The 25222-nt window shown below is 38.7% G+C and overlaps 1 protein-coding gene across 1 annotated transcript in view; it reads left to right on the forward strand.

Moving 5' to 3' along the window:
• Positions 1-25222, forward strand: part of PRKN (parkin RBR E3 ubiquitin protein ligase) — a 1209190-nt gene that overhangs the window by 217194 nt on the left and 966774 nt on the right. Inside the window, exon 3 of the mRNA XM_070461506.1 lies at positions 12794-12957. Coding sequence (XP_070317607.1) covers positions 12794-12957 — 164 coding nt within the window. The remainder of the gene's footprint in view (positions 1-12793; positions 12958-25222) is intronic.

The raw sequence follows: 25222 nt of genomic DNA on the forward strand, positions 1-25222 counted from the left end.
CCAGAGACTCAACTCAGCCTTATCTCTACTCTCCTGAGACTTCAAGGCATTGCTTCTTGGCAAGACTGAGGGTGTGGAAGATCTGGGGTAGTTAAATACCTTGCCATCCCTTTTGTGTCCCTCTTTGCTTTATCTGAATTCCTAACAACCCAACCTAACCCAGATGATAATCTGAGATGCCTAAAATAAGCCATTCCTAATGCCAACTTTCACCCTACTGTGTAAGAAGTCAAGCTCTCTTGTAAGTTAATGGTTAAAAGAAGCTTTTTAATCAACAATAATTCAAGTTACCCTTTTTCTTTTGGATGCCATGTGCTGAGGCACCAGAGTGAAACTGGGAAAGAATGAGTGGGTTGACTTTCTATGTAAAATGGGAAAATGTTGATTTTGAAGAGAAAGTAGGACCAGAGAGCTATTACTGACACCTTAGCCATAGACATATTTTCTAACACGTCTGTCTTAGGTAAGCTTAGGTGATGGTTCAGAGCTGGAGAGATTACCCTTTACCTCCCCGGGGTAACATATAGTCTTTGTAGGGAGGGGCTCAGGACACAGCTTCTAGTTTCTGCTTCTTTCCATTTAAATCCCAGGTAAACCACTTTTCCTTCTCATACATCTGTTTACTCAGTTTAAAACTAGGAGTAGTAAATGCCGTCACAATCATCTTTTAGAGCTGTTGTGAAGACTAACTGAGATAATGTCTGTAAAAGCACTTTGAAAACTGAAAGCTTGATCTAAACATAAGATATCATTATGAGTATCCTAAAGTCACTTTGGATCAATTACAGTGTACTCTAAAGCACAGTGAAATACAACTCCATTGGGAATATCTTTCTTATTGAATGAAAATAAAAGGTAAATTTTCTAGCCAACTGAACATTAATAGCTCAGTTGGTAAACCGCGTGCAGGGCAGGAGACCGTGGTTTGATTCCTGGGTCAGGAAGATCTGCTGGAGAAGGGTTAGGCTACCCACTCCAGTATTCTTGGACTTCTCTTGTGGCTCAGCTGGTAAAGAATCCGCTTGCAATGTGGGAGACCTGGGTTTGATCCCTGGGTTGGGAAGATCCCCTGGAGAAGTGAAAGACTATCCGCTCCAGTATTCTGGCCTGGAGAATCCCATGGACAGTATAGTCCGTGGGGTCACAAAGAGTCAGACACGATTGAGCAACTTAAAAAAAAAATTAATATTGTACAATTGATGTAGTAACCACATTTTTAAAACCATATGGTGGGCCTTAGGTAAGAGTTAATAATTGCATTTTTTTAATTGATTAACTTTCAAACTTATTTCTATCTTTGTAAAACACAGCTCTTGTAGAGAGTGCATTGTTAGGTAAACCTTGTTCTGTCCTCTGTGACAACCTATGCCTTTTAATTGAATTATTTATTTCATTAAAATTTAATGCAGTTATTGAAATGATTGAACTTGAGTCTATCATTTTATTATTCTTACTTTTTCTACTTACTTTTCCATTTTTGCTCCTGTTACTTCATTGCTGATTCTAGCGGATTCAATATTTTATAGAATTCCACTGTAATTTTTATTTGCTTTTTGACTCAGCATTATAATTTACTCCAATAATTTCACTGCATATTCTTAAATTTTCACTGTCAATATTGTTAATATTGCACCAGTCTCCCCCCAAAATGTACAAGAAATGGTTATTATCCATCCCCCGTTCTTTTTGTCGTAGTTATTGTATTTGTATTTTGGACCACTCATGAAGCTTTTTAATTTTTGTGTTGAATGTTTTCTTTGCTCAGCACCGTAACTGACTACCACTAGCTTGGGAAGTTTAAATAATATAAATGTATTTTTCCACAGTTATGGAGTCTGGAAGTCTGAGATCAGGATCCAGCCTGGTTAGATTCTGGGATGAGCCCTCTTCCTGACTCAGACAACCTCCATCTCCCTGCACGCTCGTGTAGCAGAAGGAGATGAAACAAACATTCTGGCATCTCTTCTTATAGAATAAGGACACTAATATCATCATGAGGGCCCCATTCTCATGACTGTATTATCTAAACCCAAGTACTTCCACAAGGTCCCATCTCCAAATATCATTGTATCGGGTGATAGGGCTTTAAAATATGAATTTGGGGATGTGACTTAATTAAGTCCATATAAGCTATTATGTTATTAAAGAAATTAAGATGAACAAAGCAAAATCCCTGTATAATTGTCTTCTGTATTTACTCAGATATTTTTGTATTTCTGTTGTTCTTTAACTTTCACGAGGACCATCATTTCCCTCTGGTATCATTAACCTCTAAAATGAAGTTTTCATTAGCATTTCTTATAGGGTGAGTCTGCTTGTGACAAATTTTCTTAGTTTTCTTACATCTTGAAAAGCAAAAGTTAGTGTCTGTCTCTGCGACCCCATGGACTATACAGCCCATGGAATTCTCCAGGCCGGAATACTGGAGTGGTAGGCTTTCCCTTCTCCAGGGGTTTTCCAACCCAGGGATTGAACCCAGGTCTCTATAATTGTAGGCAGATTTTTTACCAGCTGAGCCACAAGGGAAGCTCAAGAATACTGGAGTGGGTAGTGTATCCCTTCTGCAGCGGCTCTTCCTGACTCAGGAATTGAACTGGGGTCTCCTGTATTGCAGGTGGATTCTTTACCAACTGAGCTATCAGGGAAGCCCTTCTTACATCTTTATTTCCAAAGATTATTTTTATTGGATATAGAATTCTTTATATAACAGTACTTTTGTTTTTAATTTGAAAACCTTAAAGATGTTATACTTTTACTTCTGGCCTCCCTTGTTTTTAATGATGAGGTAACCACAACAAACTGTGGAAAATTTTTAAAGAGATAGGAATATCAGACCACCTTACCTGCCTCCTGAGAATTTCAAGAAATAACAGCTAGAAACCGACATGGAGCAACAGACTGGTTCCAATTTGGGAAAGAAGTACGTAAAGTCTCTATATTATCACCCTGCTTATTTAACTTATATGCAGAGTACATCATGTGAAATGCCAGGCTGGATAAAGCCAAGCTGGCATATAGTTACAGCTATGGTTTTTCCAGTACTCAGGTATGGATATGAGAGTTGGATTGTAAAGAAACCTGAGTGCTGAAGAATTGATGCTTTTGAACTGTGGTGTTGGAGAAGACTCTTGAGAGTCTCTTGGATAGCAAGGAGATCCAACCAGTCAATCCTAAAGGAAATCAGTCCTGAATATTCATTGGAAGGACTGATGCTGAAGCTGAAACTCCAATACTTTGGCCACCTGATGTGAAGAATTGACTTATGCTGGGAAAGACTGAAGGCAGGAGGAGAAGGGGACAACAGTGGATGAGATGGTTGGATGGCATCACCGACTCCGGGACATTAGTTTGAGCAAGCTCTGGGAGTTGGTGATGGACAGGGAAGCCTAGTTATGCTCCAGTCCATGGGTTGCAAAGAGTTGGCCACAACTGAGCAACTGAACTTAACTAAACTGAGTAAATTTATTTCAGAACAGTTATATTTTAATTTTGCAGAAAAAAATGCAAAGATAATACAGGGTATTCCAAAATATTCCACATTCAATTCACCTTTTTTTTTAAACATTTTCCATTATTATACTGCATTTGTCATAATTAATGAACCAATGTTGATACATTATGATTAACTAAAGTCTGAACTTCATCCAGAGTTTCTTTGTTTTTACAAAATGTCCATCTTCTCTTCTAGAATAACATCCAGGATATCATATTACATTTAGTTGCCATGTGTCCTTAGTCCCCTCTAGATGGTGAAAATTTCTCAGACTCAACTGGTTTTTGATGACCTGGAAAGTTTTGAGGGCTAATGGTCAGGTATTTTTAAGACTGTTCCCCAACTGCTGTATGTCTGATGCTCCTCTCAAGATTAGACTGGGGTTTTGTGTTTTTTGAGAGGAAGACCCCAGAGATAAAAAGCCATGCTCATCCCATCAGATGAAGGGTTCACAGTATCAGTGTGACTTATCTCTGCTGAGGTTGACCTTGATCACCTGGCTAAAGTGCTGTTCTCAGGTTTCTCCACTAGAAAGTTTCTCTTGTTCCCTTTTCCCACACTGTGCTCTTTGGAAGAAGTCACTATTTGAAGTGCACATTTAAAGGATGGAGAGTTATAGTTCATCTCTTTAAGAGAATCTTTCCCTTTGCCAAAATGCTTTGAGTATGTTATGCATCTGTGTGGTTCATGAACCAGTCAGAGATGTGGGTAGACAGAGTTGGAGATTCCCTTTATGCTTCTTTTCCATCTGGAATTTTTCCTGCTCTTCTCTTCTTAGAGGCAAGTTTCTCCAGGTTCAGGATTTTGCTTCTTTGCACCAGAAAGACAAATTTTGGCACCAGTGTGCCTACAACCCTTCATGCCATCCAAATTGTACCTGACTGGAAACTAAGAGCTGTGAAAGTGAGCTTGCATGACTTTGCTCCTCCTGACATGTACTCTCTACCAGAATCTTCCTTCTCTTCACTCTTCAGTGCCTCCAAGTGTCTGATTTTTATAGGGTCCACATATTTTCTGCAGAGAATTGATCTGACATATTACTGAGTCATTACAAAAAGCAGAAATCCTGGCCTGTGAGGATGAAGAGACTAAAAGAAGTTTCTGATCAGAAAAATCTTAAAATAGAGTTCAGTTCAGTTCAGTCATTTAGTCATGTCCGACTCTTTGTGACCCCATGGCCTGCAGCACACCAGACCTCCCTGTCTATCACCAACTCCTGGAGTTTACTCAAGCTCATGTCTATCAAGTTGGTGATGCAATCCAACCACCTCATCTTCTGTTGTCCCCTTCTCCTCCCAACTTCAATCTTTCCCAGCATCAGGGTCTTTTCAAATGAGTCAGCTCTTCGCATCAGCTGGCCAAAGTATTGGAGTTTCAGCTTCAGAATCAGTCCTTCCAATGAACACTCAGGACTGATTTCCTTTAGGATGGACTGGTTGGATCTCCTTGCAGTCCAAGGGACTCTCAAGAGTCTTCTCCAACACCACAGTTCAAAAGCATCAATTCTTCAGCTCTCAGCTTTCTTTATAGTCAACTCTCATATCCATACGTGACTACTGGAAAAACCATAGCTTTGACTAGATGGACCTTTGTTGGCAAAGCAACATCTCTGCTTTTTAATATTCTGTCTGGGTTGGTCATAGCGTTTCTTCCAAGGAGCAAGCATCTTTTAATTTCATGGCTGCAATCACCATCTGCAGTGATTTTAGAGCCCAAAAAGATAAAGTCTCTCACTGTTTCCATTGTTTCCCCATCTGTTTCCCATGAAGTGATGGGACCCAGTGCCATGATAGTGGTTTTCTGAATGTTGAGTTTTAAGCCAACTTTTTCACTCTCCTCTTTAACTTCATAAAGAGGCTCTTTAGTTAGGAATCAAGAATTACATAAGATATGAATAAGGCATGATATCAAATAGCACAGAATCAAGTGTTCATTTCAGTTCAGTCATGACCGACTCTTTGTGACCCCATGGACTGCAGCATGCCAGGCCTCTCTGTCCATCACCAACTCCCAGAGCCTATTCAAACTCATGTCCATTGAGTCAGTGATGCCATACAACCATCTCATCCTCTATCATCCCCTTCTCCTTCTGCCTTCAATCTTTCCCAGCATCAGGGTCTTTTTCAATGAATCAGTTCTTCGCATCAGGTGGCCAAACTATTGGAGTTTCAGCTTCAGCATCAGTCCTTCCAATAAATATTCAGGATTGATTTCCTTACAAATTGACTTGTTGGATCTCCTTGCAGTCCAAGGGACTCTCAAGAGTCTTCTCCAAATGAAAGCATCAATTCTTTGGTGCTCAGCTTTCTTTGTAGACCAACTCTCACATCCATACATGACTAATGGAAAAAACATAATTTTGACTAGATGGACCTTTGTTGGCAAAGTAATGTCTCTGCTTTTTAATATGCTGTCTAGATTGGTCATAACTTTTCTTCCAAGGAGCAAGCATCTTTGAATTTCATGACTACAGTTACCATCTGCAGTGATTTTGGAGCCCAAAAAGAAAAAGTCTCTCACTGTTTCCATTGTTTCCCTATCTATTTGCCATGAAATAATGGGACCAGCTGCCATGATCTTAGTTTTCTGAATGTTTTAAGTTATGTGATATAAATAATAGCCTTAAAATAGTGACAATAATCTGGATCCTGTAAGAATCCAATAAAAGTTTGTGTACATAAGTAACTTAACATTGAGCTGTGGTTCCAAAAATGCTATATGCTTCTAGAGATTTGTTCTTCACCATTGTTCATTGGGTAGAGGAATAGATTACTATAGACTAAACTATATTAGAAAAGAGTAGGGCTCTTTTTTTTTACAGTGACATCATTTGAGTTTATTTTTAAAAGAAATTGTCAAAGTCAAAATCTATCCTCTGCAGCAAGCAAATAATTTTGCAATCATCTCATCCTGGTGGTTAATAAAACGGTTGTTTTCATGGTGCTATTTCCTAGAGCTTCCCTCTCAGAAAAATCATATTCATACCCTAACGTGCAACTCTTTGAATGATGGGCTACAAAATAAGGGGGCATGGAGAGGTAATTGTGGCCCAAATAGGGGATCTCTGCCAGTTGAATTTGATCCATGACTCAAGCCTGGATGGGTTGCATTGTTAACCACAGTTCTCAACTCTGCTTGATGCAAGTTCGACATCACTGTTCAAGGCTTCATTCTCACATGGAAGCCTGTGTTTACATTGTCAGTTGAAGGTAAGGCCTTAAAAGCCAGAGAGTATATTCAGTTTGTTCTTTTAGGGGAAATTTGGCGCATCTATGCATGATCCTTACCTCAATACATTTTTTGTTGTTATTCTTTATATCTGTTGTATAGAAGGGGTAACTTTACTAGATGTTGAAATTAGCTTTCTTCTAACCTTTTCCTTTGAACTTAGAAGTTGCCTTTATGACCAAATAGCAAGTGCTTCTTAACCCTTAACTGTTGATTTTGCATTTGTTACTGTTTTTCTCCCCCCTCTGTGGTCATCAGATTATAATAGTGGCTCTCTTTCAAAATAAGTGTTTGCTTTTTTCTTAAAATATTAACAGTTTTCAAGTGCTGGTCAAACTTTCATCCCCTACTTACTTTAATCCTGCATTGTAGATGTTCTTGTTGAATCATACTATGTGTTTTTCTCAATTTAAGAAAAAAGTAATTAAAGTTCACGTTTAAAGCATACAATAAAATACCCAATTTGGAAATTCATTTATCTAGGAAGTGTGTTAAATTTTTTCACTAACAGAGTCCTATGAAAAATGCCTAATATGCTGCAACATTTTAAAAAATGTTTTAAATTATGACTGCAAGAAATTAGGGAGTATAATAAATTTTATGTTATGAATACTGAATATATACTATGTGAGTTGTGGGAGGTTAATTTCACCTTTATGTAAGTATTTTGAGATTCTCATAGAAATTGTTACATTCATGTTCAGCAGAGTTTTTGTGAACAAATTCTATAGCTTGAGAAACATAGGAACTGGTCCTAAGAATTAGATAACTCTATGGACTCACATTGTTCTGAGAATTATCTGATGTAGAAGGTTGTGAGAGAGTTGAATTTTAAAATAAGGAAATAAAGTAAAAATCATGGTGAATGAAAATTTCCCATTTGAATACATTAAATTACCCAAGAAGTATAAGACATGCAGCTTGGATAATGCAGCCCTAGGTGGACACTCAGAAAAGAAGAGAGATCAAGCAGAACCCAGGGCACTCTGAAATCAGTAGGTCGAACAAAAAGAGAGGATTTGGCAGAGGAAGCTAGGAAAATATGTCCTGTGTTGTAGAAGGGAAACCAGGAGGATTTAGTGGCAGATGCTAAGAGAGAAATAAAAAGTGTTACTAGATCAAGAGCCTTGCTGATTGTTCCCAAATGGCCAAATATGAAAAAAATTGAAAAGCAACCATTGGTTAAAAATGTGGAGGTCATACCAAGAGCAATTTCAAGATGTCAAGAGTAGGTTCATTAAACAATGCAAAGGATACCTCATTTTGATTTCCATTTCTCTGATAATGAGTGATGTTGAGCATCTTTTCATGTGTTTGTTAGCCATCTGTATGTCTTCTTTGGAGAAATGTCTGTTTAGTTCTTTGGCCCATTTTTTGATTGGGTCATTTATTTTTCTGGAATTGAGCTGCAGGAGTTGCTTGTATATTTTTGAGATTAATCCTTTGTCTGTTGCTTCATTTGCTATTATTTTCTCCCAATCTGAGGGCTGTCTTTTCACCTTGCTTATAGTTTCCTTTGTTGTGCAAAAGCTTTTAAGGATGGCTGCTATCCAAAAGTCTACAAATGATAAATGATGGAGAGGGTGTGGAGAAAAGGGAACCCTCTTACACTGTTGGTGGGAATGCAAACTAGTACAGCCGCTATGGAGAACAGTGTGGAGATTTCTTAAAAAACTGGAATTAAAACTGCCATATGACCCAGCAATCCCACTTCTGGGCATACACACCGAGGAAACCAGATCTGAAAGAGACACATGCACCCCAATGTTCATCGCAGCACTGTTTATAATAGCCAGGACATGGAATCAACCTAGATGCCCATCAGTAGACGAATGGATAAGGAAGCTGCGGTACATATTCACCATGGAATATTACTCAGCCATTAAGAAGAATTCATTTGAATCAGTTCTAATGAGATGGATGAAACTGCAGCCCATTATACAGAGTGAAGTAAGCCAGAAAGATAAAGACCATTACAGTATACTAACACATATATATGGAATTTAGAAAGATGGTAACGATAACCCTATATGCAAAACAGAAAAAGAGACACAGATGTACAGAACAGACTTTTGGACTCTGTGGGAGAAGGCGAGGGTGGGATGTTTTGAGAGAACAGCATCAAAACATGTATATTATCTAGGGTGAAACAGATCACCAGACCAGGCTGGATGCATGAGACAAGTGCTTGGGCCTGGTACACTAGGAAGACCCAGAGGGATGGGGTGGGGAGGGAGGTGGGAAGGGGGATCGGGATGGGGAATACATGTAAATCCATGGCTGATTTATGTCAATGTGTGACAAAAACCACTACAATATTGTAAAGTAATTAGCCTCCAACTAATAAAAATAAATGAAAAAAAGAAGAATGCAAAGGAGAGAAATGGAGAGTTAATGATAACAGGTTCACAGTAGATTTTTCTGAGCAGAGATGTGGGATAAAGAATGGAAGGGAATCTGAGGACAAGTTGTGTCTGCTTGGGGCTGGCAATACTCGAGTGATGTTTCTTAAAGGTAAAGAAGAAACTGCCTTACCAAGGGACATTCAGAGATATGTAGGGTTACTTTTGGTTGGTACAATTATTAGAGTGCACTCCTGGTATTTACTGGGCTGCAGTGGAGCTAAACATCCTACAGAGGCTATTAGGGCATTCTGTTTTGAGAAGGAACTGTCTTGCTCCAAAAGTGTTGAGCCCATTTATATGCTGATGGTAGTGATCTGTCTTGAGCTGTGCTTTTATTTGATTCTCTCAACAAATATTTTAGTTGACCGAATACCTGCTCTGTACTTGATCGGTCTTTCCATGATAAATTCATAGTCTATTTCTGACTTGTTGCTCAACAATACGATTTAGAAAGTACTGATATGATTTATCCAAGCTGAGGTTAAGCTCACAAACTCTGATTTTCTATTTATGAGGAAAACAAAAGGCTTTTAGACAGTAATGATTTCATTAGTGGTACAGAGTTATTTAGTATGTATTTTGCAGATTTTTTTTTCCCTTTAGTTTTCTTTATAATTCTTGTCCTTAGGGTGGAATTCTCATGATTTTGAACCTCTGGAGAAAATCAGCAACTTTAGATCTCCTTAAATATTTATTCCTTTTTTAAAAAATTATTATATTGGAGTATATCTGATTAACATTCTTCAGGTGAACAGTGTTTCAGGTGGACAGTGAAGGGACTCAGCCATACATATACATACAACATTAATTTTTGTTTTTTTTTGTTTGTTTGCTTCTTTGCACTTTATTTTCATTTGCGTTTTGTTCTTTTCCTAGCCTTTTCATTTATTTTTGTTTATATTGATTTTGGCATTTAAGGTTACAGAGTTTCTTCTGATTACTTCTTTCAATGAATTTTATTTATCTAATCCTTTTTAAAATAGCTTTTGTATGGTTTTTCAACTGCTTCTTCCCCATTTTTACTTCAAAAAAAAAAAAAAGTCTGTTCATACTACCGGAATAACAAGTTTGAAACTCAGACCATAACTTTTGTTCCTTATAGTCACTCACTGGTCGCCATGTCTTATCTGATGAACTGGTTGCCATATGGTCTCTGATCTAAGGATACTAAGAATATACTTCAAGGGCTTCCAATATATTTTTATTTCGCCTCCTCTAACTTTCAACAGTGTCACATGGCATCTACTTTAAAGTATATCAAAAGCACCTTTTCCTCTGTAATTTTTTTTTTTATCAGTTTTCTTTGTTTGGAACACTTTTGTCACAGTTCTTACCCTTTCTAAATATTTTCTATGCTGATAAAATATGTCATGCTTTTGTGCTTGCAGTGTCATCTCTGACACTTACTCTCAGTTTGGTGTCGTTTTTATCTCATCGTGTCTTATAACTGTTGTTCATTGTTCTTTGCTCTTAGCTCTTGACTGGAGCTTTTACTTTTAATCTCATTTTCTACTGCTAACCTGTACAGAGGCTGTCTGATGTGTGGTGTAAGGACTTTTTGCTGTTTTGTTTTATACACACACACACACATAGAGTCATAAGGAAAAGGAATGTGGACTTTTCTTCTGAGAATAGTTTCAGCAGTGTGTTATAGTAGAAATGGAATGGGGTTAAGAGGTAGGTTGAACTGAATTTAAATTGTGATTCCATTACAAAGTAACTGATGTCCTCAGAAAAGTGATTACAATTCTCAAGGCCTTCATTTACTTTTCTATTAAATAAGGATAATAGTGACCTTACCAGATCATTGGGAAGCTTAAAAATGGCATATGTAAGGAACAACTTCTACCACATAGTAATTACTTGACTATTATTGGTATTACAATTATTATTTAATTATGAGTATTATTTGGTGGGCCATATCACATATTGAGAACTACTGAGTGCTAATGGTCCATTTAAAGAAGATATAACAGAAAATTAACTGTAGTGCCTGGCCTTGAGGAGTTTATGATCTTTCATAGAAGGTAAGAAGACGTATACAAATATCCATTTTTTTAAAAAGTCATTGTGTGATTGTCACAAACACTATAAATATTATTAATGTATCATAGAATACCTTCTGTGCTTTATAGATATTTTGAAGATTAGGAATCTAACAGTTAAAGAGTGAAGGTTAGTATGTTTACCCTACTCCCTTAAACTGATAAGGGACCTGTAGGAATTGGCAACTAGTTCCTCTCAGTTTGGAGGATGTATTTATCTCCTGTGTTGTACTGCATCCCTGAGAAATTGTGGCAAGCCATATAAGATGTACATACTAACAGCCCCTGAATCCTGAAGAGGTGAGCTCAGTCTTGACGCAGCTGACAGTGAGTGGCCTTAGATGAGGTCTTAGACGAGGAGGAGGTCTTAGATGAATCCCGAGGGTGAATGGGCTTTCAGCAGGCAGCGGTGAGGAAGGGAGTGTCATTGAACAAAGGGGCAGGAGTTTTCTGTGGTCTGTTTTTTGGGGGTATTTAGTTTAAAAGCTTTAAGCCTTTAAAATTTTTGAGGGCTGTGACATGGTATAGCTCTAGATGAATATAAGGTTTACTTTGCAGAACAATGTAGGACATTCTGAAAGGGAAAGGAGTATATTAAGACTTCAGTTGCCTTTCCCTATTGGCTGAGTTGGTAAAGAATCTGCCTGCAATGCAGGCGACCAGGCTTAGATCTCTGGGCCAGGGAAGATTCCCCTGGAGCCCTGGAGAAGAAAATGGCAACCCATTCCAGTATTTGTGCCTGGAGAATTCCGGGCAAAGCCTGGTGGGTTGCCTGGGGACCCACAGTCCTTGGGGTCGCAAAGAGCTGGACACGACTGAACAAGGAACACACACACAAGACTTCAGTTTGGAGGCTATTCCAAGAATGATTTGATGAGCGTAGTGACTGGAGGAATGCCAGGGAAAGGACAGATATAAGAGACATGGAGGAGGTGGCATGGCAGTTTGCAGCAATAAGACATGCAAAAGGCTGTAAGTTTCCAGCCTGGATCTTGAGGAGAATAGTGGTTCCAAAAAAAAAAAAAAAAGGGTATCTTTCAGAAGAAAGGGCAAATACATGTTTCCCTAAGACTCAGTGGAGCCTTTTGGCTGGGACCACCAACGATGGCTCAGGTTCTTAGACACAACCTGGTGCGTCCTCACTCTAGTCCAGAAAGTGATCTGATGTCTTTCCGCTGCTATACCATGAGTGCTGACACGATGCCTTTGATTTTTTATTAAGAGGGATGCCGTAGAGGCAGTGTGAGTTTGTACAGGCTGTCAGAGCTGAATCTCCTGGATAAACTCTTGGGAATCTCACATTTCCAATCAAGCAAGTGTTCTGCTTGAGTTCCCCCCTGTTTCGCAGGACGGATGTCAAAGGGAGCATGCAGTTTTGTTTGTGGGTCACTGACTAATATATGAAAGGGAAATCCCATAGGATATCTCCATTCTTCTCCAAATGTTGCTCCATAGCCTTAAGCTTTATAAGTGAAAGAAAATGCATACTGCTTATCAAAGGGCAGGAGAGGGGCAAATCAATTCAGACATGTTGCATTGCCATTAAGGATTGCCATTAAATGCAATTGCCATTTAAGGGTTTTGAGTAAAGCTTCGTGTATTTTTTTTTTTTTTTTGACCAGTGTTTGTCAGGTTCAACTCTAACCACGGGTTCCCAGTGGAGGTCGATTCTGACACCAGCATCTTCCAGCTCAAGGAGGTGGTTGCTAAGCGACAGGGGGTTCCGGCTGACCAGCTGTGTGTGATTTTCGCAGGGAAGGAGCTTCGGAATGACTTGACAGTACAGGTGAGTCTCCCTTGGTGGAGGGTTCCTGGGCTGCGGCCAGCCCCATTGCTCATGCTGCTTGCGCTGCCAAGCTGACATTCATGCCTGAGATCTAATAGAATAAATAGTGCCTAGGGATTCCTTGAACTTTACTCCACACCGCTTCATTAATTCTGACCTTCTTAATTATGCATTAAAACAGCAAGCAGGAAGGATTGTAAGAACAACTGTGGCTAGGAGAGAGAAGAGAGGGGGAGAGAAAGCGCGCGCACACAGACTGGGCTTAGTGAATAAATGTTTACTGACTACAGGAGCAGCAAGGCACCGTTTCTGTGACTGTTCAATTTCTACCTTACTTATTCCATTTGAATCCTAATGAAGGAGTCACAGAAATTGTCCCAGATCCGGCTGCTCAGTCACCGTGCCGGGAGGGATCTGTAACCCAATTGTGACCCCTGCAGGATGGTCCTGGGTCTGCCTCCCGGAGCTCAGGATGGGAGGAGGTTTTGGGGCTCAGGGCCTTGGGAGCAGGCTCAAGCTCCCTGCCCATCAGCGGCCAAGCTGAAGGTGGAGGAAGACGCACGCACTGCGGCCGTCCACTGTGTGTTTAAGTTCTCCAGGTTTCAGTAACATGTTCCCCAGAATGGGCCGCTGAAATGTTGGAGAGGGTGCAGCGACTGTTTTTCTCTCCTGTCCCTGATGCTTTCCGGGCACTCCGGGGCTCCTCACAGCATCAAAGCACTGTATCTTTTCACCGGGGTGGGGGGCGTGGGGGCTTCATTCCCAGCAGGGATTTCCGCAGGGGAAGGGTGAACTGGGTAGGCGATTGGGGAGCAGTGCCTTCCTCTGGGAGTGGAGACCTGTCTTGTGTTGGGGAAGTCAGCAAACAGGCCTCCAAACGGGTTGAAGTTGTTCTCTGAGAAAGTATGAAAAACCAGTTGCTTTCTGTGGACGGTTCAGGTGACCCTGAAGAACCCGCAAACACATTCCCCACCTCCGCCTTTCTTAACCGGCACAGATGAGTTGCGCTTCTGCTTGCAGCCCTTTGGGGGACTGCTGCTGTGAACAGTGTGTGTGTGTGCTGTGGGGGGCGAGGGGGGGGTGCTGTATCTCTACCCAGAGTCCCTACTTTAGTGACATCCTGTCGCTGTCTCTTTTTGGTGATGATGTTTACTGCTTTGCGAAAGGCTTTCGGATCTGGGTGTAAGCGAGATGCTATGGAAATCTGAATCGCCCTGGCTTCCCCAGCTCCTCCCCTCTGACAGCAGTCTGCTCCTGTCACGGTGCACACACGGTGCTCTGCTTTGCTTTTAGGCAATTTGTTTTTATAAAGGAAGCACCTGTTCTGAAAAGTATTTTGGGTTTTTTTTTTTTTTTAATTTCAGTCAACTAGAAAGCTTTTTTTTTTTAAAGTGTACCTGCCAACCTCTAAAACCAAGAATGTTCCCTTCATAAATTATTTTAAAACAGCTTCTTGAAAAAATAAAAAATAAAACAGCTTCTTGAACAAAAATATTTTATGTTACCCGAAGTTTTCAGGTTCTAGAGCTTCTCTCCTCTACCACTGGAGTGGATAGGTTATACCAATTACCATAGACAATTGATTTCTACAGATAGATATAAATGTAGATATATGGATAGATTGATTAAGATTCTTGATTTTAACAAACACTTCCAGTATTCTGGGCTTCTGAGGGGATCCTAAAGAAAGGCAGAACTCACTGCTGTTTTTGTAGACACTGCTGTTTACTTAGGCCCTGTAAAATCAACAATAATACTAGACTGAACCACATGGGTTAAAACTATCAGCAGTTTCATGTGGCTCAAACTAATAGCTATAACATAAGGGTGTCAGACATGATAACTGCCATATGAAAACTGAAATAAAAGTATTATGAAATTTTAAAGGTATAGGAGACACAGCTGAATGAAAGTCACCAATAAAGACTTCTGGGTGAGTTGAAACTCAAGTAGGATTCTGGAGATGAAGAATGAGCATGAGAGGTGTGTGGGAACAAGCATAGATTCCTATTCTTGTAGAACCTAGAGGAAATGCTGTAGGTGGGGTGACAAGGGAATTGGGAGCTGTATTTTGCAAAGCTTTGACCCATGTGACATTGAGTTTTCTTGTGTGGAGATGGAGAATAAAATAGGATGCCCTGGACGGACAATGGGAGTCTGGAGATCCTGTTTGGTCACTGACAGGAGTTTCACAGGTTACAAGAGTTAATGCCAGGGGGAGATGCTGGCAGGCAGTTAGACGGAGGTGCTGAGCTCAGGGCTTGCTTTCTGTTTGAGGACTCTCTACATGGAGGTAAGTATTGCAGTAACTGGAACAGATTCAGTTGCCAAGGTGCAGAGGACACGGCACAAGCGATTCCTTAGGTAACAGGAGAGGAGTCGGTATAGGAGGCATCGTCCATCCAGCTGACATTTTCATAGATAATTTGGGAAAGAAAATCACTAGTAAAGAATGTTTGCACTGTGAAAACATGGAGGATGAGGAAGAAAAGAGCCTCTGGACGTGGTGATAGTGGTGGTGACTTAGGGACCTTCGGGCCAGGACTGCAGTTGGAAATAACCAGCTTTCAGGGATTCAGCATGAATCTTGGGACTTCGTCATGGGGCAGCTCAGCTGGCCCTCGAGGGGAAGGAGAGGCGGGGAGTTCCTGGAGGATCAGCGGTTCCCGCACCGTGTTGTACCTTTCACAGCCCTTGACTGTGCGCTTGGCTGATTTTGATACAGTTGTAATCGGTGTGAAAATGCAATTTTATGTAGTGAATCTCTTTCCCTTAACATTATATCGTAGGCTTTTTCCGTGATGCTGTATAATCTTCATTTCTAAGTGTCTAGATGATCCTCTGTAATGAGAGTGTTTGTATTATATATAGGGAGCATCTAGTTTTTAATATTACAAATTAAGGCAAAATAATTTTTTAAACGGTATCTAACATACTTAGAGAATATGGCCTCTGTGTTTCAATTTGCATGAAGTAATTCTCTTGGTCTGCCCAGTTTTCTTGAAGAGGTCTCTAGTCTTTCCCATTCTATTGTTTTCCTCTACTTCTTTGCATTGGACACTGAGGAAGGATTTCTTATCCCTCCTTGCTCTATCCTCTGGAGCTCTGCATTCAGATGGGTATATCTTTCCTACTCTTCTTTGCCTTTTGCTCCTCTTCTTTTCTCAGCTACTTGTAAGGCCTCTTCAGACAACCATTTTGCCTTCTTATATATTTTTTTTCTTTGGGATGATTTTGGTCAACCACCTCCTGTATGATGTTATGAACTTCCATCCATAGTTCTTCAGGCACTCTATCAGATCTAATTCCTTGAATCTGTTTGTCACTTCCACTGTATAATTGTAAGGGATTTGATTTAGGTCCTACCTGAATGGCCTAGTGGTTTTCTCCACTTTCTTCAATTGAAGTATGAATTTTATAAAAAGGAGCTGATGTTCTGAGCCACAGTCATTTCCCGGCCTTGTTTTTGTTGACTGTGTAGAACTTCTCCATCTTTGGCTGCAAAGAATGTAATAAATATGATTTCGGTATTGACCATCTGGTAATGTCTTTGTGTAGAGTCTTCTCTTGTGTTGTTGGAAGAGGGTGTTTGCTATGACCAGTATATTCTCTTTGACAAAACTCTGTTAGCCTTCGTCCTACTTCAGTTTACTCCTTTGTAAAATTGAATTAATAATAATACCTCTCTCATTGGGATTTTGTGAGACTAAGTTAATTTATGTAAAACTCTTACAGTAGAGTGTGACATGTGGTAAACTCTGTCTATATGTTAGCATTTGTTAGCATCATCACTATCATAGTTGTCACTATTGTTTTTATTACTATCAGGGTCTAAGTGATCACCTTAAATAACATGGCAACTCTCCATCATGAATTATGATGAGTATATATGCAATAATTTAAACAGTTAAGGCCATGATAATAGGATGTATATTTTACTGGGGCAGTAAAATGTGTGTGTGTGTGTGACATTTATACATTTTAACTGAAAAGAACTTTGTGGAGTTTATAAATAGATGTTTGACCTTCATATTCATAGGCTTTACTTAGAATAGTAGAATTTGAATTCAGAAAACTTACAAAAACTTTACTATTCCTCAGATATTTACTAAAAATAGACACGTATGGCTGTGCTGTTCAGTAAAGATTCATCACCACATTATGGCTTTTAAAATGTATTTTTATTAAGTAGATATCTGCCACACACTATATTTGTTAGAAGTAAATTGGAAAGACCTATACATTTTTCCTACTTCATAAACAATGTTTCTGTCCATGTTTTTATTATTTTACTTATGCTTACAAGTATGTAATCTAAAATATTGGTGTTTGACATATTATTCACAGTGAACTGATATTTTTCTCTTTGTCGGCTCTTGTAGCAGAGTATTCAGGGACTAATCAAATGTCACCCTTTCTCCTATCTTCCAGTTCTAACACACTGCATATCAAGAATCCCTGAATCAGCTTTACTAATCATCAATTTATTATTCAAAATTATACACAGAAATTAAGATTCTACGTAGCTGTATATGCCAAAACTGATGAAATTTCCAATTAGACTAACCATTAAAATCACAGGAACTTGAGAATTTAGATAAGATTTTTGTTTGAGCAGAATCCACTGTATTCACATGAGCTGTAGTATTATTATTAATATCAGTATAGGTTATTAGCCCAGTGTATTAGTTAGAGATCTCCAGAGAGACAAAATAGATAGGTAGATAGATAAAAAGAATTGGTTGCACAGTTTTGGAGGCTGACAAGTCCCTAAATCTGAATCTGTCAGCAAACTTAGTTTCATTCTGAGTCTGAGGACCTGTAAACTGGAAGAGGTGATGGAGATGTTCCTTTGTGAAGGCTGGTAGGCCTGCAACTCAGGAAGAGCTGATGCTTCAGTTCAAGCCAAAAGCTGCTCATGCCCCCGCCCACCACCCCCTCAGAAAAACGCACAAAGTGTCCCAGCTGGATGGCCATTGGGCAAGAGGAATTCCCTCTTTCTCATGGGAGGGTCTAGTGCTACTATTTATAGATGCTATGTGTGTTAGTTGCTCAGTCCTTTCTGACTCTGCAACCCCATAGACTGTAGCCCGCCAGTCTCCTCTGCCCATGGAATTCTCCAGGCAAGAATACTGGAGTGAGTTGCCATTCTCTTCTCCAGGGAATCTTCCTGACCCAGGGATCAAACCAGAGTCTCTTTACCACTAGCACCACCTGCGAAGCCCTAAAGGTGCTATACTTTACACTATAAGCACAAAATGTATATTGAGAAGTTGCTGCTGAGAAAAAGAAAATAAACCATCATATGAGCTGCTTATCGTTTCCACAAGAAAGGCTGAATAAAGGCCTTGGTGTACTGAAGAGAAGGTAGAATGCCTGGGGGATGCAAACACTGGTTGGGATTCTCCCACCTATCTTTACTTTCTGTATATTTTTTCATAATGATCACAGATAATGTGACCATCATAGCTTGCTATACAAAATGGAGCACTTCGTATGTGAAGGAAGGCTCTATTACTGATTATTCCAGGAAAAAAAAAAAAAAAGGATGCTGACAGTGTCCTGGGAAGACAGAGACAAATGATCACCCCAGAAATCGGGCAGTATTTCTCACATTTAAGAGTCTCAATTTCTTCTAGAAAGAAATTGTTTTTGGTGACTTCCTCGAAACACTTTGGGAATTTATAGCTCAAGATCATAATCTTATTATGAAAATATTTATATTTTAAAAAGTACTTTGATTTTTTCAAATGGTAAAATATATTTTTTTAATGTTATAATCCATCTGATATCACAACATTTTGATCAGTTTCATAGAATCGTCAGTCCCTGAAGGATATGTCCACTGACCACCTGGAGAAGCACCGTCTGAGTATAATTATTTTCTTTGTGCACTAAGATGTTCTATTTTGTTATCAACAAGATTTTAATAGCTTTAAGGGCTTCCCTTGTGGCTCAGATGGTTGGTAAGAATCCGCCTGCAATGTGGGAGACCTGGGTTCGATCCCTAGGTTGGAAAGATCCCCTGGAGAAGGGAAAGTTTCCCCACTCCAGTATTCTGGCCTGGAGAATCCCATGGACTGGATAAGTCAGAACACAACTGAGAGACTTTCACTTACTTACTTACTTAAAGAAGTAAATAAAAATGGCAAAAGTAGAGGCATCAGCAAATATGTCATCTGGCACAGATTTGATTTCTGGGAAGATGGAATACACAGACTTTTACCTACTCCTCTTGGTAAAACTGTGGACATTACACAGAAAACAAACATATGAAGATTCTGAAAGGAGGAAAAAGAAATGCAAACTAGCTTGAAACCTTAGGACTCAAGGAATAATATGGGCTAGAATTTCTTCTACATTTCTTTTTAATCAAATATATTTAGACTTGAAGCTGATGAAACTAGTACCTGGAAATGCCGTCATGTGCAGAGAAGAAAGAATAAAAGAAAAAAAAAAAAGTCTCCTCTCAATCCAAGGAGCAGAGTTTACTGAAAATATAGAAACCTGTTAGACAATTGCTGTAGTTTGCCAGATAAATATACAGTAAAACTGTGGCCACACCCTCATCCCTAGCCGTAGTGAGGAATGCAAGGGCAGGTCCTAGATTGCCCCCTGGTGAGACTGTAATGATGTGCTTTATATAACTGCTATGGTCAGAGAAGAAGGCTTCCACCTTCACCTGCCGCGACAAGGTCCCCCTCCCCATCACTTCTGAGGGGATCACAGAAGAGCCCGAGTGGAGAGTGAGACCTTCCACTATTTTAAAGCAGTAACAAAAACCCCTTCTGCCACAGTGCCGGTGGAGACTGTGTGTGAGGCTGAAAATCACCCCCATACAGCAATAACGAGGAGGCCTCACTTCATGTCATGTGTCATCAGATACCAAGCGGGGTCTTGGACTTCTGTTTCTACTGGCAGTAGTAAGTGGAGCCCTCCCTTCTGCAGCTGGAGCAATGTCATAGAAAACAGAAAGTTAAAAGAAAAGCCTCATTATGTAAGGACACTTAAAAAGACACTTGGAAGCAAAGCTATGACAAACCTAGACAGCATATTGAAAAGCAGAGACATTACAAAGAAGTCAGTATATTTCTGGATGGAAAAATGCTAATGGAAATTGTCACCAACAAAACTACCCTCTAAGAATGAATCAAGGAAGGAAATTCTTTAATATGAAAGAAAATGATACAAGAAGGAACTTTGGAACATCAGGAAGGAACACAGTAAGCAAAAGTATCGTTAAATACAGTTGACTTTCCTTCTCTTCTTTAGTGTTCTAAATTATGTTTCAGGGTTGTAGAAAAATTTATAACAATGTCTTAGGTAGTTTTAAATGAATGTTGAAAAACTACTGAAGACAAATATAAAGAGAGAGATAAAGGGACATAAAGGGAGTAAGATTTCTATACTTGAACCTATAAAAACATCAACCGCAGCACAATATAACAAGTCATGAATGTAAAAGCACAAAGCAACCACTAAGATAGGTGAAAGATTAAAATACAAAACAGTGACAACTCTGAATGCTGGTGAGGATATGGAGAAACCGAGTCGTTGATATAAAATAGTATAGCCACTCTGGTGGAGAGTATGATGGTTTCTTATAAAACTAAACTTGTATTTCCTATATGACACCAAAACCAGTGTATGAATATTTAGCAGCTTCATCCTTATTAGCCCAAATCTGGAACCAATACAGATGTCTCTCAACAGGTGAAGTGATTGCAGACTGTGGTCCATCTGTACCAGTGATAAAAAACAATAAAGCAGCTATTGAAATACACAACATTTTGGATGAATTATGCTGAGTGAAAAAAAGCCAGTGCCCAAAAGATCACATTCCAAATGATTCCATTAGTTTAGCATCTTTGACGTGAGAAATTTGGAGAAACGGAGGAGAAATGAGTGGTTGCTAAGGGCATGGGGAACAGGAAAGAACAGTGTGTGCAGCAACAGGGACAGCGGGAGGGACCCTTGTGGTGATCAGTGTTCTGTATGTTGACTGTTGCCATAGTGTCATCGTGATGATATACTGTATTTTCTTAAGATGTTGTCTTGGGGGAAACAGGGAAAAGAGAACCGGGATATTTCTGTAATATTTCTGGCAATAACTTGTGAATCTACAGTATCTCAACATAACATTTAATTTTGAAAATAAAATCACAGAAAAATTTAATTTCTTCCCTCTTTCCCTTAGAAGATAAACAGGCTTTTTATTTATATCTGTTTTAAAGGAACAGTATTTATTTATGTTAGATTTTTCAGCACAAGAAATTGGAAAATAATCGATTCTCAGAGACAATGATTAATTCACAATAAAAGTCAATAAAACTTATAAGATTATTAAGGCATCTTTTTTGAATTATTAAAGAGACTCCTTAGCGCCTTATAGGTCTAAATCAACATGATTAGTATTTCTTTTTCAAAAGCTGTACCAAATATTTCAAATAAACGAAAATGCATAGTTCTTAACGATCGGTGCTCTGGTTGTACATTTTCCAAATTGATTTGAGAGTGGTACACTATAGTCTTAGGCAGTAAATGAGCAGCTCGTGTAACTGTGGTGGATAAACTGGTTAGGGGAGACCATTAATGTAAATTTATTACTAGAAGGAATTTAGGGATGAAATGGTGTCATTTATAAAGAATTTATTTAACTTTTTTTTTTTACTTTCTCTTTTGATTATAAGACAAAAAAAAAAGAAGCTAGATTAGAACTTACAGTGCAGTTCCACCATGATTTTTTTGTTTTTGTATAAAAGAAGCATTCTGCAGGTTACAGTATAAATGGCCAATATGTTTTACTTAAAATTCCTTTTTTCTCTGACTGTAAGACAAAAGGAAGCCAGTTTAGATACCATTATACTGAGAAGAATCATTGTATGATTTCATTGTATTTAAGAGTACCTTCGTGTAAATGAGATCCTCAGACACTTCGGGAAGAATACAAGAATTTTTCCCAAAGGGTTGATGTGCTACTGGAATTGACTGTTGGCAATATTCATGTAGGTAAAAATGTAGATATCCACTTGAGTTCCTCCAAAAAACTGGTGTGTTATTGTGGCAGCTGATACCTACTGCAAAGTGTCAGGGTCTAGAATCAAAGGATGATAATCTGTACAGATCGAGTGCTCGTTTCAGAAAGACCCTTATTTTATCTGTTTGTGTCGGGTTGTTTATATGTGTCAGAAAGGATCTCCAAATTACTTACCTCTTTGCATAATTCAGAACCCTCAGAAATGTTATTTTTCTGTTGAAAGGAAGTCTTGACATCTGTGTGCCCCTGCAGACTTATGAAACATCTTTGAGGATTGCCACGGATAAATACAGACTTGAAGGGGAAAAAAAGAGAGATTCTTTTAGCTTATAAGAGGCAGAGGATACACAGCCTGTGGATTTATTTAATGGGCTTACGTCTCACAGCCGATCCCATTGCCCTTACTGTATTCAGATTGCAAGGCAGAAAATCTGTGGGGGAGTGAAACTCCAGAGCAACCCAATCCCCCTGATCTTAACCTAGATCTATTTTATTAGCATAAGAAAGGCAAAGCCTGTCTCCTCAGAAACCTGACAAAAGGAGTGATTGCACACTATGAAATTTGATTACTTTTCATTGAAGTCCTCATTTCAAACTCTGTTTTCTCTGTTATTGGATTAAATTCCATCATGCAATTGACCTGTTTGTTTAAGATTTTATTTAATATAGTTATCATCCTTCCCTAGGGTGGGAACTTCCCCTCGAGAAGGGATTGACTACCTACTCCAGTGTTCTTGCCTGGAGAATCCCATAGAGGAGCTTGAGTGGCTACAGCCCATGGGGTCGCTAAGAATCGGACAGGAATGAGCAAGTAACACTTTTACATCCTTTACAGAATAATTTAAGACTCAGGAATTTGTCTATACCGTTCACCCTAAAGCTTCTAGACCAAAGATTGATCAGACACATTCTGCCTTTTCCTTCTTCGCTCTTACTAAGTTATTGTTAACAAGTCTGAGATTATTGTCATAGTACAATGAAATGTTTTATATGAAAGTACTCTTTAAAGCTTATATATCAAACTCGCTTAGAACTGATCAGTATGAGAAGATGTATTCTCCTTTGCTTTTGGTCTGTAAGTGTGCTTGAGTCATATCTGAGTATAAGGATTATATTAATGGTAAATATTCACGCAGCTGCCTTTCATTTTCTAGACATGGAATAATGAGAGATAAAGTCAAAAGTGTAAGAAAAATAATTTATTTTAGTTCTAACTTCAGTGCTGCTCATAGGATAGGGAAAGCAAAATTAAATAGGATAGGGAGAGCTTTATTTTTTTCCTCCAACTGTTAGGTTTAATATTGATAAGAACACAATTTTCTGAAGGCATTTAGGAGCAGAAGTTAAATTACATTAACATTGGGTAAGTCAGGGTTGCCACTCTAACCTTTCTAAGGCACTAAAGGATGTGGTACAAGAGTGTCTTTTGGCTGTATGGACACACTCAGACTCAGACGTAAACAGAGGACAGACACCGTTACTGGAAGCAAAATCTCAAGTACTCCTGATCTGTGACGCAAGCTCATGACTGAAACAGTCAGTAGAGTGCTCTAGTCTTAATTACTTGCAGATTAAAAAAAAAAAATTTTGTTTTATCCTTTGGTGCAAATATATCTTCACATTGACAAAAGCACATTCATTGAGGCAGTGTGATTCTTTGGGAAGAAAGTTATAAACTTTGTGAATTGGGTTTTATTCTGTTATTGAATTTTGTCTTGCCATGATATATTTTCTCTTCTATAGCGGATCTTGATCTATTTGGATTCAGAGATACCATTCCCATATGATTTAATAGGTACACTAATTATGGCCTACAGCTCTGCTTTATGAACTGATGGGAATATTCTGACATTAGAAGAAGTGAGGAGTATGAGAACCAACACCTGCTTCCTCAGTTTACCTGTCACCTCCCAGTCAATTCTTTTCAATAAAGTCCATGCTTCTATAGAAGGCTAAATGCCTTTTATATCTATTTTTAGTCCAGAGTTTTTATTTTTTTAATGATATCATCTCCAACATACACCTCTACCATATATAACAGAGGTGTTAAAACTTCAAGAGTGTCATATACTAGGTAAAATCATTTAGTTAGAATTCTACTTGACTTTCTGATACATGGTTATATTGAAGTTGCTATGAATCACTCTTAAGTCAGACTTTCTAGGGTGGGCAAGTCATTTACATTCCTGTTTTTCTCATCTATAAAATGGAGATAGTAATAGTGCTTGTATTTTTATAGGGTTTCTATGGGTATTAAGTGAAATTATACCTACAAAGGACAGACACATAAGTACGGTTTAAACTCTTATTAATTTACTTTAATGAATAATTCACAAAAAGAACAAATATTTTCTGATATGCAGTAAGTTCATGTTGAAAATTATTTTGTGTTAAAACACTCCAGAAAGGAACATGTTTGCCTCCTTCCAAATTCCTATTCTACCCACAGGCTAACCTCAGAATGGCATCATATTTTGGGAGCTCTTCCAGTTTAAGTCTTGATGATGAATTGTTATTTTAGGAAAAGAACCTTTTATGACAAGTTAATGTAGTTTACCTTTTTCTTTAATGTGCTGAATATTCCTGGACTATTTTATTTTAGGAACAACTTTACAAGTACACTTAGTGTTCAAAATCTGTTTCATGAGGGGCACCTAATAATTTGAGATTATTCCTAAGAGTTTGTGAGTCACTCCAATGTAAAACAGAGGGCAAGAAGATTAGGAGGTTTTCTGAAGAGAAACAAACATTATTTGACCTACTTAAATGACTCATTTGTTGTTTTTGTAATGTATAAGAAGAATGGAAATGCTAAATTTACATAACCTATCATTCTGTAGTCCATTTAAAGGTAGATTAAATTTGTATATTTTTGTAACTGTTTTGAGTGCTTTAAAAGGAAAAGATTGATTTCTTATAGGTCAATCTTCATATTTTGCTTATTTTTTTCTCATTAAATTTATTTGTGCCTTCATCATGTATATTCTGCTTACAAGTTCCACTGCTCACCCTCCACAGCATTCTTAATCAACATCCATCCTCCACAAGGCAACCTTCTGGGTTCTTTCAACAACTCTAATTGGGTTAAATACAGCAGTTTGCTGGTAAACTGTCTCTCCATAATAAAAAGGCCCAACTGTCGCTTCGAAGGTTTGGTGGTATAAATCCTCTCACTGTGGTCTTTTTGAAGGTTCTGAATGCAGAGTTGGAAAAAGATGCTTGCTGTCC

This window comes from Odocoileus virginianus, chromosome 34 (genome assembly GCF_023699985.2).
Source record: "Odocoileus virginianus isolate 20LAN1187 ecotype Illinois chromosome 34, Ovbor_1.2, whole genome shotgun sequence".
NCBI classification, from domain to species: Eukaryota; Metazoa; Chordata; class Mammalia; order Artiodactyla; family Cervidae; genus Odocoileus; species Odocoileus virginianus.